Raw genomic sequence first — 15,665 nt, 5'->3', positions numbered from 1 at the left:
TTAATCCACAGGTTCTCATCTTCTGTGAAAACAAAAGAAGAACTTCTTTTCCAAAGCAATATATCCTTAGACCCAAATTTTGCAAATAAGATACCTTTAAAGTATATATGTTGGTTACTTATCTTCTTCACAGTCAAAAATTCAAAGAAAATACAATATTATACATAATCCAGACTCTCTGTGTATTCTCCATCTTTACATGGCTTATTTGTTTTAAATATATTACTTTTTAATATTTATTTTATTATCTTTACTCCTTTAATCTATGACTGTTTGTACTCTGTCTCTTTAAAGACTTTACCTTTTTAAAAAAAAACTATTTACTTCCTTTTATAACTAGTTTTTTCATATCTCTCCAAAACCTACGTACAATTATCCAACACTGTGACATATTTAGAGGTCTTTTATGTCTGAATCTGTCCTATTGTGTGTCTGTAATTCTTTACTGTCCAGGAGCACTTCTTAAAATGTTTAATGCTTAAAAACTTAAGCTGCAGCATTACTAGGATGTATATGGCCCTGCCTGCTTGCTCTGCACAGTCCAACATGATGGAAGTCCCTTCACTGCCTCTGCAAGCCATGCCCATTGCCCCAGTTCCAAGTATGCAGTGGCTCTATGCCGACCCATTATGCAGTTTGTAACATACTGCTTACAAACCTCATTTAAATGCTTGGTCTCCTGAAAGAGCCAGAGGTCACACTGGCAGCACAGCCCAGAAAGCTGACATTTCAAAATGGCACAGCTTTTTTTCTCCTACCACTGAGTCAGAAAAACCTCTCTTAAAGGAGCTGCATCACATTGCCAGCAAAGAGCAAGATGCTGTGTTAAACTCTGTATTTTTGTATCTAGAATTCCTTTTCAAGCCTTCTCAGGTTTTAAGTGGATTTTAATCAACCATGTTGGCATTAATTGTATAATAAGGGGCTGCTTGTTCATGCCAGCTGCCAAGAACTGAAATAATCGCACAGAAACCATATTATTTCAATCACTGCTTGACCCGTTAGCTCTAGCTTCTTATTGGCTAATTCTTACATCCTCTCAAGTGTTGCTGTCATTATAAGATTGACAAAAACCACTTGATTCTAAAAATCATATATTTTGTACATCAAATGGCACTTGGTGTTTTGTCACAGTCTTGAACCTGTCTCTGAAGGCCCACATAAAATCTGTCAGAGAGGTCAGGGACTATTTATTTAGAACCTTTAGAAGCACATCTCCCTCTTGTGACTGTTTAAAATTCCTGGGCACTGACATGAAGATCAATAATGCTTAACTATGATTTTGGCAATTTTTGGCAATTTCATTGCCAAAGTGCTTTCCTTTCAAGTTATTACCTGGAATCTAAGTGATAAAAATTGCTTTATTTTATACTGCAAAATAAAAAGTTAAATTTTCATGTTACATGTTTTTATGGATGCACACACATGGACAGAGACACACACACATATGTGAATGCACAGGCACACACAGCTGAATCCAAAGGAGATGAGCAATTCTCCTAAAATGGAAAGCTGTTGCTAGTTTAAACACTAGACAGCTGGGCCTCATGTGGTTAACTGATATGGGAGAAAGAGGAGTTCAGCTGTATGGGTCTTTGTGCATTGATTATATCATACAATTCTCAATTCTTTCTATTTTTTTTCTGGGAAATGATGGCACTTTTTGCTTTGCCAGATATTATTATTGAGTCAACTGCCAAAGTTTAAGAGAGAGTGTCAAAGGCTCTTAAAATTATTTGGTGTTGAGTGAAGGACAAAGGAAGGTATTCCACATTTTCAAGCAGTTCAACTTTTATCTTTCTACCTGATGTTGGCCCATGACTTGGACAGAAAGGCTTTCCTAACCTCTTTCTTTCCTTTTTCTAATGATGTTTGCTGTTGGGTTAGTAACAGAACTTTTATCTACTCACTGATACCCACTTTAGAGTTATACATTCTAATTTTTCATAGGCTCTGCTCTTTCCTTGCCTACTCTTCACCATCTTTAAACTTCAGCGCTCTAGAAGGTCTGCATGCCTGCTTGTAGTTTTGCACCATCTGGAAGTTCAAGTTTGACTTTAGAAATGATGTCATACTTGCTTACTGCGAGCTGAGCTAATGTTGGTTGAGAATTGGATGCAGTTCAGGTTAGTTTTTTATTTTATTTTTAAAAAAGAGCCTCAAGTTTTTTTATCTTCTTGATTCTAGGAGACTGTACAAAGCTTTTGAGATAGACTAAAGGTGATTGAAGGCCATGATACAAATTCCTTTGAAGTTCAGTTCATGCTTTATGGCTCATGGAAAATAAACGCCCCAATAGAAGACCTCAGCTGGCACAGGCATCTCCCTGCCATGTTGAGTTTGGGTGTTATGAGTAGTATGTTGATCACAGCCATTCTTGCTCTCTTTCAATCCAGGAAGAATATTCTCATAGAGGGGCTCGCTTTTTTCTCTTCTGAGCTCAGCATAGTTCATCAGGGCACTGCCAAACCTCAGGTGGTAAGGAAGTACCATAAATGCTGTTTGTTCTATTCGTCAGTGTGAAGCTACTTCTTCCAAATGTTTGCAACCCACTTCTGTTCTCATCCTTGCATATTGGGATTTACTTCTATCCCAAATTTGTTTGTGGACATTTCCTTTTGGTCCACACATAGAGCATCCTGCTTTGGTAGCTAGGATGCAGGCCTAAGCCACCAGTCGTCAAATATTTCTTCTCTGAATCTCACAGAGTGAGTTCATGTGATAATACCTATGATCGATAAAAACGGTTTCAAATGACAGCTATACTGTGGAACACTACGTTCTGCTGTTTATCAAGGAGCTGTTCAAATGACCTTGCTTTGAACACGAAGTGCAAATCCTATTTTGTTATCAGATAAGGATAACCCAAAGAAAGTAATGGCGATGTTCTGGTTGGCAGATGAAGCCAACTTTAGATATTGATGAGCCACTTCAGAACCTTAGATGCTTAGGTAGAAGCAGAGGGTTTTCATTTTGAAGGTTTGAGGATCAAAATCACTCCTAAAACCTTTCCTGCCAGCCTGTTTACCCAGGTCAATGTATAGGAAGAGGCATAGCTATCATATGTGAAGAACCTGCAGTTCTCAGTCTCTGATCACAGAATATCTACCCTTTCTGGTAGTGTAGTCAGAACCACTGTGTCATAGCTCCAGGCTCCTGACATCACTCCTCCATGGCAATTCCCAGCTCCATCCTCTCTTCTGGGGCAGAAACTGTAAAAGCCTTTGACATTTTAGAATACAGTTTTGGTGCACACACCCATTTTTGGATAGGGTTAAACAAAGAAGATTCTCCAGTAACTTCCTTGTTGTGAACATTATCCTCTCCTGACATAACATTATCCTCTTTTGGCAAATGTCTACCCAAAGGTATCGTCTCCTGAGGTAGTTTACCCAAGTAAAACTACCAAAAAGTACTAGGCATTGAGAGTCTAGAAGCTGCGGCTAAAGTTGGGGAAGGGGAGAGTTCCTTGCCCTGATCTTCATAGACCTGGGCCCAACATGTGTCCTTACGATGTTCCAAGTTGCTTCCTCACTGTGTCCTCATCATGCTCACGAGCCTTTTTATTTTCCATTATTATGGTATTCTTATAGCCTACATTTTTAAAATTTTAAGTCTACTCTATGCTGTACAGAGGCAAAATTCTCAACACTAATTGATAGGCACACAATAGTCTTCCACTTCTTGTTGCCAATCTTTTTTTTCCCTCAAGGAGAACACTTCTAACCCTTTGCCTTGTTATCTTTTCATTTTTACTTCTTGGTGGTTGGTGCTGCTGCTGATTGTTGATTTTCTGTTATGGAAAGCAAGGGTCAGACATCTGTCTCTGTATCAAGGGTCACCACAGTATCCCATCATCCATAAGTAACCTGTTGTCCTCCAACCCCTTTGTTCTCTCAGAAGGCTTATGTGATATTTTCGTTTCCGGACTTGGTTTTGCTGTTGTTTGTTCTCGTAGTCATGAAAGAGAATGGTATGTTTGCTAATTCTTGGTTGAATATTTATATATTTTTTCAATTTGATTGAAATTCCAAATCTAACTATATTGACATATGAATTATAAAACTATGTGGTTTGGTGAGTTTTGATAATTCTTTCATTATATTTCTACCCTCTTAATCAATTCGAGATCAGAATTTCCTCCCCATGGACTTATATAAAGACTTTACAAACTGAAAGTGAAAACGCAATACTCCTGCCAGTCTCTGTCCCTTGATCTCTCTCGTGTTTCCTTCCAGGTAGCCATACTTATTATCCCTTCTTAAGGAAACATGGAATAAAATGGTAAGCCCACATCAGGCAATACATATTCACTGAGGGCCTCTGCTCGTTACAATTCACTCAAGGCTTCCTCTGCACTATCTTTTATTATTACCTCTTTGGGAAATTGATTAATCTAAGCATTATGCAGTGACAGTGTGGTTGTTTGAATGAGCATGATCCACATACAATCACCTATTTGAATGCTTGTTCTCCATTGATGTAGGAAGGAATGCTTCCTCCATTCTAGTAGGAAGGAATAGGCAGTGTATCCTTTTGAGGGGAGGTGTGTCTTTGTTGGAAGAGGTTTGTCACTTGGCATGGGCTTTTGAAAGCTCAAAAGTTCACACCAGGCCCAGTGTCTCTCTGTTTGATGCCTGTGAATCAGGATGCAAAGCTCTCAGCTACTGCTCCAGCTCCATGCCTGTCTGCTTCCCACCATGACGATAATGAGCTATCCCTCTGAGGCTGTAAGCAGATCCCAATGAAATAAGTGATTCCTCTTTTAAGAGTTTCCTTACTCATAACTTCTAACAGCACTAGAACAGTATCTAAGACAGACAGAACCATTCAGATGTCATCACTGAGGTCTGCTAAAATGGGAGTACAATAATTTTAGTAAAGATATCTAATCTTTTTTTAACATCCAATTGAGAAAGCAAATACTTTGGGAGTAATGCATTAGATATCATTGTTTATCAAAAATTTCCTTGGAAAACTTGTAGATAGTTATTAATAATAATTAGGAACAATAAGCCTTCATATAATATGTCACAGTTGCTCTCAGAAACTGGTATGATCTATATTTGTAAACATGAGAGAGAATATGATATAAATTGATCAGGAGAATTAGAAAAGACAAAATTAATTTCAGTGGTTTTCATATTTTTTGTGTTGTCTTTTTTGATACTTCAGTGATACTTTTCTTTTATAATCTGATCGGAGTAGTGTAGAAGTAAAACTTACTTTGTGTGTGTGGTATCCAGAATGTTAAATTAAACATAAGGCTTGGGGCTGGAGAGATGGCCATGCAAGTATGAGTTTGGAACCCCTGCATCCAGGGAAAAGCCAAATGTGACAACATTCATCTATAATCCCAGTTCTGGGGAGGCAGAGACAGGAAGAGCCCTGGGACTTTCTGGCCAGTCAGTATAACTGGAATAACAGAGTTAGTGAAGCATGGGTTCAGTAAGATACCATGTCTGGAAAAATAGTAATATACCAGGGTGGGAAACACTTAAAGGCATCACTTCTCATCACCTTATGGACTTCATGTGCTTGAACACGTATGTTCACATGCATCCTCACATACATATATTCACAATCACATGAGTACATACATATGCTACATATAAACACACAAATAAAAATACATCGAGCCTATGCTTTATTTGTTTAACTAGTAACATTTGAAAAATGAGAGTTTTGATTTTCTATTGTTTGAGCTCAGGTAGAAATAAGAATTTTTTGGTGATCTTTGCTGTTTTTGAAAAGTGTCTGGAAAGCTATCATTATCCAACTTGAGAATGACTGTTTGTTCCCATGTCTTTCCTTGCCCTGGCAGTGTAGCTTCCTTCTGGCCCATGCGTTTTTCTAGTTTAGCAGTTCCTCTGCGTGTCTGTCTTCTTCATCCAGATGTTCTCTGGTTCTCTGTGTTCTTGGAAGATCCTGCAAAACATGAGCAATGTTTTCCCTCCCAGGCATCTCATGTGGAGGAATCAGTGTGCCTTGTTCACTACCCTCAGCAAACATACTATTTCCCGTGAGTAGGGAAATAAACACAGAGACATGCTACTATTTTGTAATGCCTTATTTCCTAAAACCTATATAGACTTTTCTTTTTAAGTACCACCGTTCAGCTATTTGCACATCATGGTAGATTGTAGGCTGTTAAAATTCATGGAGTTGACTTAAAAAGGATTCATTTATTCTTATTTTATGCATATGGATGTTTTGCTTACATTTATGTCTGTGTACCATGTGTGTCCACAGTTGCCAGAGGAGGGTGTAGGATCCCTTGGAGTTGGTTGGATCCCTTGGAGATGGTTGTTAGATACAATGTAGGTACCAGAATTGAGCCTGGGTCATCTGAAAAAATGGGCAGCCAGTACTCTTAACCTTTGAGCGGCTTCTCTAGCCCCCACCAAGGTGTCTTTGAACAGAGACTTAATTGTGATGTACTGCAGGACTCTCCCCTGCCACCCCCACGACAGTCCCGCACTGATAACCGACAACCTCGCTGGAAAACCAAGTCCCACACTGATTACTGAAAACCTCTGTATAAAACTGAAACCTTCCTCCTTTGTCCTCATTTCAGGTAGATGCGCTGAGATTACGCCTGGAAGAGAAAGAATCTTTTCTCAATAAGAAAACAAAACAGTTGCAAGACCTCACAGAAGAGAAGGGGACCCTAGCTGGAGAGATCCGTGACATGAAAGATATGTTAGAAGTAAAGGAAAGAAAAATCAATGTTCTTCAGAAAAAAGTGAGTAGCTGATATAACTCCTCGAAGATGGGCGTTGTTACCATTCATTTCTGACGTTTCAGAGAGCTTTGGAGCTGTGGGAGATAGAATATCTTTAAAATTTAGATTAGGATGTATCAGTTTTTTACTCACTGGTATTTAATATACTAAGAGTTCTACTGTATCATTTTTAGCATGACCTGTGTATTTTCTATTTGATTGCCCAAGAAATAGTTTTTTTTAATTTGCAATCTTAAGCAATAAGGAATTATATATTCCAATTTATATACAAATCTAAAATGCAAGTCAGCCAGGATAAGAGCTGAGGTTGTATCTCAGTGGGAACAACATGTGTGGGACCCTGAGTTCAGTCTCTTGTAATGGAAAGACAAATAGATTGAAAAAAATTGCGGTGTGGCTTGGGCAGTGTGTGGGGCCACTGGCAGTGGGTTCAGGATCTAACTTCAATGCGTGAACTGACTCTGTGAAGCCCATTCTCTATGGAGAGACACCTTGCTCAGCTTAGGCATGGGTTTTGGGGGGAAACCTTGGTCCTGCCTCAAGGATGGGATGGCACAGTCATAGTTGACTTTCCAGGCAAGGCCTTAGCCTCTCTGAGGAGCAGATGTGGGAATGTGTTAGGGGGAGTGGGAGGAAGGGAGGAAGGAGAACTAGGATTGGTATGTAAAAAATTAATTAATAAATAAAAAAGAAAGAAGAAAAATTCCTAAGTGGTGATTTTAATGTTTCTCATTATGAAAGTTGACCAGTGTATTTAGGGATTGTATATTAAAATGAATCTTTGATATACTTTACAGTTAGATAAACTTTGATTGATCACATCTTGTCTTTATCTGTTCCTCCTGCTATAACAAACCATCTGAGACTTAGTGTTTTATAAAGAGTGGATATTTAGTTTCTCATAGCACTGGAGACTAGAAAGCCCTGGATCCAAGTGTTTGTGTTTTGGTGGCTGATAAAGGTCTTCTTGGATAAGTGCTTTATTCATGAACGATGATGGACGGCTATGAAGGCTAAGCTACTTCCTTTTGCCATTTCATAAGGTTGTTATCCCACACAGATGGCCATGGCTCTTCAGACAAACATTTCCTGAAGGCTCCACCTATTAATACAATCACACTTGTGATTATATTTTGACACACACATATATGTGTGTATGTGTATGTATGTATATTGGGTATATATATGTATATTGTGTGTATATATGTATGTATGTTGAGTATATATGTGTGTATATATGTATGTATATTGGGTTGTCTATATGTATGCATGCATATTGGATGTATATATGTGTATTGGGTGTGTATATGTGCATGTATATTGGGTGTATATGCATGTATGTATACTGGGAGTATATGTATGTATGTATATTGGATGTATGTATGTATTTATATTGGGGGTATATGTAGGTATATATGTGTGTATGTTTATTGGGTATACGTATGCATATTGGGTGTATATATGTATTTATATTGGGTATATGTATGTATATTTGGAGTATATATGTATATATGTATATTGGATGTATCTACATATGTATATATGTGTATTGGGTGTTATGTATGTGTGTATGTATGTATGTATGTATGTATGTATATTAGGTGTCACACCCAGACCATAGCAATGGCTAAATCCATGTGGACTATTATGGGAGAGGTGTGGCCACTTCTTATGTAAATGTCCCATTTTTCCTTATTTGGAATTGGTGGAGAGAGTGTACAAGGAGTTCCACCATAGTAACCTAATAAGATACTCCGCCTCATTAGGGCTCCTCTTTTCTTCTTCTTTCAGTGGTCCATTTCACTCCCTATTGGGATCCTGATTTTGTGACATCACCATATTTTACTTTGGGGAATTCCCATTGTCTCTTTTATATAGTTTTTTTATACCATGCATCTTTCTTGTTGTTGATGCTTTTTTAAAGGTCACTTGTCCATGCTTCTGGTGCTCTGTAAATGAAATCTCTGGTATTTCCTCTTAGAGAACAGGAAAATCTCTTCCCAATGCATCCCTGTCCTATTATGCTTGACCAGAAACCTATATGGTACACTGGCTTTCATTTCACAAACAAATCAAAGTTATATTAAATCGTTAATACTTTACTAAAGACTTACACAGCTTTTGTCTAGAGCTCTCAGTATATGGTTATTTGATTGGTTGTATTGTTAATTCATTTCTATTAAGATATTCATGGACAAGGGCTTCTTCAGTGGATTTCTGTTTTAAAGCACCAGGTATTAATAAAGATGATTAGAGGAGACCTGCTGAAGGTGGAAGGTGGCTGCTCAGGATAGGTGTCACCTTTTAGATCAGCAGGAATGAGACTGTGTTCTAAGAACTCAAAAGAAGATTGTGTTAGTTTCCACTATTGTGACAAACTAAGCGAGGAAAGATTGACAGTGGCTCACAGTCTCACAGGATTCATTTCCTGGTTGGCTGCTTCTGCTGCTTGGGTCTTGAAGTGAAGTTGAACATCATGGTGACTGGAGAGTATGCCAGACAAAACTATCATCTCATGACATCTCAGAAATGTATTGAGCAAGGTAGGGGCCAGCAACTAGGTTCTTAGCTTCTAGTGCACACAGATATAGTACCACAGACCACGCCCCAAATGGGCTGCTATCTAAAAGGCTATTAGCTGAACGAGTTCCCATAACACCCCCTTCCAGCACTTGCCCCCGCGATCTACCTTCTCTAGCCAGGTTTCACTTCCTTAACTTTCTACCTTTTTCCAAAATGCAATCAGCTAGGGCCCAGGCCTTTATCTATCACATGACCTTGAAGAACATTTTTAGATCCAATCCACAGAAGAATAATTTCATCAATCCTCATTAGTGACAGAAAACCAAGCTGGCATCCGCTGAACATGCAAGCTTTGAGTACTAGTGCTGACTTCTCTATCACATTCACTCTTGAGATACTTTTGACTGTCACCTGGTGGCCTAGTCCAAAATATACCTCAAAAAGCTAAGGAACTTTTGACATATGATAAACTTGTCCATGGTCGTGTAATCTAGGTGCAAGGTTTTATTTTTGGTGTGTGTGTTTGAGAAAATAGAATAAGTCGGATAATGCGAATTGAATAAATAAACATTTCTGTTTTGACCTCAGTGTGTGTGATGATGACACCAGGTGTGAGGTGAGGGGTAAGATCTCAGCTCAGCATCTCCAGGAAGTGAGACTACATGTTCTCATCTTGAGTAGTAAGTGGCAATAGTTGTTAGGAAGACTTTTAGGTGATACTTCTAGCATGTAGGTAACACATAACCACTTTAACTAATGAGCATATTTTGTAGAACTTTCAACTTTCCCCTAATAGCCAGAAGCAAAGGTTTGAGTACAAGTTTGGAAGTTATAAAGTTGAGAACACTACAACATACAGCACAGTAGTATATATCCTTTAGGCAAAATGTTTAATCATGAACTTACTGGATTTGGAAATTTGAAAGGGTTTATTAGCTTCACATTATTTTTTTCTTTTTGCCTCTTTATTTTTTACACGTATATGTGTGTCATATGTATATTCATGTTCAAAGGTGTATGAGGGTACATCTGCATGTGTGCTCATGTTTGTGCACAGGTGTGTGGAGGTGCAAGGATGACATCAAGCTTCTCCCTGTTAGATCTCCATTTATGTTGAAGCCGGGCCTCTCACTGTAGCTCATCATTCACTAGTCTGGCTAGCCTGTGTGCTTCAGGGATTCCTGTCTTTTCTTCTGTGCTCTGGGTCTGCAGCTGGGCTGCCACTACTTTGTGGCTGTACCTGAGTTCTCTGCCATACACAGATGGCTTTTATGTGGATTCTGGGGATCCAAACATTGGTCCTCATGCTTGTTTGGCAAGTGCTTTGTCCACTAGATACACCGTAGCCTATGTTTCCTTCTTTTTAAGTGTTTGCCAATATGTTTGGAGAGGCAGTGAAAGCATTGCAGCGCAGTGAGGGGCATGATCTGTTATGACATCATGGTGATGCGGTGCAGTGAGGGTTTAATCTGTTATGACATCATAGTGATGCAGTGCAGCAAGGGGCATGATCTGTTACGATGCCATAGTAATGCAGTGCAATGAGGGGCATGATCTCTTATGATGTCATAGTGGTGCAGCACAGCCAGGAGCATGATCTATTATGACATCATAGTGCTGTCATGCAGTGAGGGGCATAATCTGTTATGATGCCATAGTGATGCAGCACAGTGGGGGCATGATCTGTTATGACATCATAGTGATGCAGCGCAGCAATGGGCGTGGTTTGTTGTGACGTCATAGTGACAGAGAAGTTATCTACAAAGAAGCAATACACACAATTCCAAAAATTGTGCATAGAGGGTAGAGGTACACACAAAGTTCTACCCCCAGCTATTAATATTGATAGTTCTATGGAAATGGGGAGGGAGTGGATCATTTCCCTTAAGGGTTGGTCTCTGGTGGGTGTACCACCCTCTGGTGGATGGTCACATCTTCAAGAGTGTATATGCAGGACTAATTGGACTTGATGGGTTTAAAAAACCACAATCCTGAATGGGTATGGAGGTGGATCTGGTAGAAGTTGGGGGAGAGGGCTGAATGATAAAAATGCAAAGTATCAAATTCTCCAAGAATTAATTTTAAAATTTGGAGATAGTATAGAAGCCAGTGACTCTTTGTCTTTGCATCTGGAGACTTAGAGTTTTGTCTACATTCAACATGATGATCTATTTTAGAGCAGGTCTGGATTAGAATAGCATAAGCTTTGGATTAGGGTGTGTTGGCATGAAATAATGATAAACTTGTTTCAAAGTCAAAACTGCAGTGTTACCTCGTTGGTGACCTACACTGTGCTATGGTGTTAGTAGAATGGGGTCTACTCCTTTAACTGGAGCTGAGGAAACAGAGAAGCTCGACTGGCAGGTCAGCTCTGATCCATCTTTTACAGGAAGACAGATCGCTCTGGGTCAACTTTTGACCCTGAGGCCATAGTTTTGGCTCTATTTCATAGTGCCAATGTATGGAAATTTTTAGGTGACAAGATTGTGCCAAGATTGTGCATATATATGAGTGTTCACCGGGCTATCCACTTGATTTACTACCAAAGGCAGGGTAGCATGAGTTTTATTCTGATCCCATAGCCTTTTGTTCCCATACCCAAATACAGAGTTCAGCTGATGAAGTATAACTTGACTATTGAGTTCTTGTAGAAAATGCCCTAAAACCTTGATGACATTTTACATTTGCAATGTACAATGCAATAATGCCCATGATTTTAGAAATGGTAGCAGTATTTAGACCAGTTTTGGACTGTCATGCAGTCCATAGATTCTTAGAGAATACATTTGCTACCTAAAAATTGCTCTAAATACATTAAAACTGGGTAAATTCTCAGTATCCATTTTCATCCTTAGTCATATGAGCAATGCAAACAAACAGGAGTATTTTATATATCGAGGGAAGAAAGCAGATTTGTAGATTGCCTTCTGACTTGAAAAATGGGGTGAGGGCTGAGTGGAGTTGGCGCCTGTGTATGGTGTATATGGACCTGCTAACTTCAGCACCTTCATTCTACGTGGTTGGGATTATTGTGGTTGAAACTCTGACAGACAGTAAACTCAGGAGTAAGGATGCATTATTTCACTGAATGCTCCCCATGTGTCAGTAGCTTCTCCAGGTTCCAAAGGTTCATAAAGTAAAAGACATCCTCTGGTTCTGGGGAAAATGATATTCTGATAAGAAACTATTGTTTCCTAACAACCCTTTATGTAAACCCATATTGTCAAAAGCATACTGCTTGGTGGTGCATAGTGCTGAACCACTTCTGGCTCCTTTAAGCTATAAAAATATATTCAAAGACTATCCCAAACCACAATAATTGGTCTTTAGGATGAGATTATTTATAATCAAGAACTGTGTCAGTACTAGGAGGCCAAAAGGAGGCAAAAAGCATCAGAAATGTGTGGTCAGATGCCACCGCTGCTGATGGATGTCCTCTTACCTTTCTCTCTCTGCCCTGGCATCGCCAACTTAGTAGGGATTCAGACTTTTAGGACTGCCTCAAATTTTGTTCAAGTATGCCTCTTTGATAGAATCTATCCATAGCCCTTCTAGAATAGATCCAAACGTCTCACTTGAGCTTTAGGCTTCTTTTGTGTCATATTCTGTAGATTTCTTTTGCTGGTATTGCATTGTGGGAAAGATTTTATGATCTTTATCTCTTTGCAAACTTGTCACCACATGTTGACCGTCCTTCAATCAAAATGCATTCAGATCTCAATGAATGAGAACTAGGAAGAAGAGAAATTTCTTTGAGCTCTACTTCTGTCTTCAGAATATTGTCATCTATGAGAAGAGACATTTGCCCCAATGAAATGCCAAACCCACTCACTGTTCCCAGCACGGTATGTTCTGTGTAGGCTGCAGGAGTGAACCATCCCATGAATAATAACATGCAGAGGAGATAACGATGGCTTTTCTCACACCTACCACCTCCAGCCTTGGTTCTTTTAGCTGTAGTCAGATGTGCACCCAACATGTGACCTGGTGTATGCAGACTTGTTCTGCATCTTTATGATGGCAGGAAACCAGCTGCAAGTCCAGGGATTGGATCTGCAAACACACTAGTGAACGTGGGTCTAATGCAGTATGTTTTCCACTCTCTTTACTACTTCCTAGGGAGCAGTTTTGTTTGCCACAGCTAGGAGATTACTAGACACATCTGGAAGGTGGAGCCCAGTCATGTGATAGTAATCAGCATCCTGTTATACAGATCATACATGCCATGGATGCTTACATAGAGAAAGTTGTTCCATGGGAATCCTTTCCTTTCATATGGACTGCCTTCTTATATTGACTAGCTAGACCCCTTGCCCAGAGGTAGTGTTTCTTGAAATACATTTTAGATGGTTTAGCAGAATACCTCTGTGCTATGAGTATTACCTCAGCCAACATGTGAAGCATTTGTTCATGCATCTCCCATAGAACTTTGAGGTGGTTTACAGTTGTTGGTATGTGTACATAGGAAATTATGCTAGCTAATTTTTGACTTTCAGCTTGACCCAACCTTGTTATAACTGAGAAAAGAGTCACAGTTGAAGAACTATATCAGATTGACCCACGGGCATGTCAATGGGGACTTGCTTTTGCTTTTTTTTCCATTTTTTTTTTAAGAGAAACCACTTTACAGTGTAGGTTCTTTATTTCTTATATACATTAAGCCAGAAATTCATAGGGAATGGACTCCAGTGTTCAGGCTCCTTTCTGTTAGTCCTTACATGTAGTAAGAGGTGTGGGCTGCTTTTCATCCCACCTGGCTCCCGGCCGCCTGGCTAGCTTATACCCGAAATAATTACACAGAAACTATATTCATTTAAATACTGCCTGGCCCATTAGCTCTAGCCTCTTACTGGCTAACTCTCACATCTTAATTAACCCATTTCTATTAATGTGTATCGCCATTTGACTGTGGCTTACCAGCATGAGTCTAACCAGTGTCCATCTTGAGCAGGAGAATCATGGCATCTGCCACACTTCCCTTCTTCCCAGCATTCTGTTCTGTCTACTCCACCCACCTAAGGGCTGCCCTATCAAAAGGCCAAGGCAGTTTTCTTTATTCAACCAATGAAAGCAACACATAGAAAGAAGACCCTCCTACACTACTTACAATATGTGCTTCTCTGAATGGATCAGGCTTTAACTGAGCCCAGGTGCCCTTCTCTTTGATTTCCTTTTTCTTCTGATCATTTTACTTCACCCATTTCAAGAAGATGCCTCATTCTCAGAGTGCTTGATAAGTTCATTCCATACATTAATTCTCTTGGCAAGAATCTTGCCCTTAACTTTATTGTTTATAATGATGCACGTGGCATGCTGGCTGATGTTGTACACTCTTCCTATTGCTATGGAATATATTTCTAGAGCATTCCATTTAAACAGTGCCCATTCTCTTGATGTCTACAATATCGCCCTTCTTGTAGATTCACATGTATGGGACAAAGGAGCACCTCTATGTTTCCTAAAAGGCCTGGATAACATATAGTGGCATTCCTCCTCCTGTCCTTTGTGTTTGTCACTTTGATGAGTTATTGGAAGATGACTGCCATAGCTGAAAGATGGGGCATTGTCTTAATTGCTGACTGATATGGCAGAGTCTGGTCCACCGTAGGTGGCCCCATTCTCTTGTACTGTATAAAAGATATGACAGAGTATAAGCCTGCCTACTTACCCGCCATCCTCCATGCTTACTGCATAGCTTCTTTGGCTGCAAAGTCAATTACTTGGTTGGATGTAAGCTTTGGGAGACATAGATCTACTTTCAAGCTCCTGTCTTGCCTTTCTGCCTTTAATTCCCCCAATGGTAGATTGTAACCGTAACCTGAGATTGTAAAACAAATAAACCTTTTTTCCCCAAAAATCTTTTCTTTACAGCCATGGAAATGTAACTAGGACAGTGATGTTTGAACTATTACTATTATTTTATGTTTTACAATTTATATACATTGCCCCATAAGTATAGAGAATATTATTTTCTGTTGGATTCCTACAGTTATTAGTATTAAAATTGATCCGCTCACTGTAGTCATGGTATCAGTGAATCTGTACATAGGAGGGACATCTCACCTCTTAGAAAGAATGAAATTAGCAAGGAGTACTTCCTGTCAATGTTGAGGACTGAATCTGGCATTGAGGGACTTAGAATTACTGTCTGGTCCAGGCAACAGGAGGAGTGTTTTCAAGGCTTAGCAGGAAGAGGCAACCTAGTGTGTTTGGGGAGATCAAAGGTAACTTAATATAGCAGGACCATATTTCTTTCTCCATTTATGATACCAATTTCCCAGTAAGGGGCTTTTCTTTATGTCTTCTAGCAATCAAATATATTATGTAGTTAAAATTTGAGTGACATTTTGACTTCCATACTATAATGTACTCCGCCAGTCCCTTATGACTTGCAAGT

General features: G+C 39.3%; 1 protein-coding gene across 1 annotated transcript in view; it reads left to right on the top strand.

Moving 5' to 3' along the window:
• The window catches only part of Erc2 (ELKS/RAB6-interacting/CAST family member 2), a 681,609-nt gene that overhangs the window by 331,092 nt on the left and 334,852 nt on the right, over positions 1–15,665 (top strand). The window contains 1 exon segment of the mRNA XM_042054009.1: positions 6,578–6,745. Coding sequence (XP_041909943.1) covers positions 6,578–6,745 — 168 coding nt within the window.

Source organism: Arvicola amphibius, chromosome 12, assembly GCF_903992535.2.
Source record: "Arvicola amphibius chromosome 12, mArvAmp1.2, whole genome shotgun sequence".
Classification (NCBI taxonomy): Eukaryota; Metazoa; Chordata; class Mammalia; order Rodentia; family Cricetidae; genus Arvicola; species Arvicola amphibius.
The sequence above is the reverse complement of the archived record's forward strand: the minus strand, read 5'-3'. Positions and strand labels throughout refer to the sequence as shown.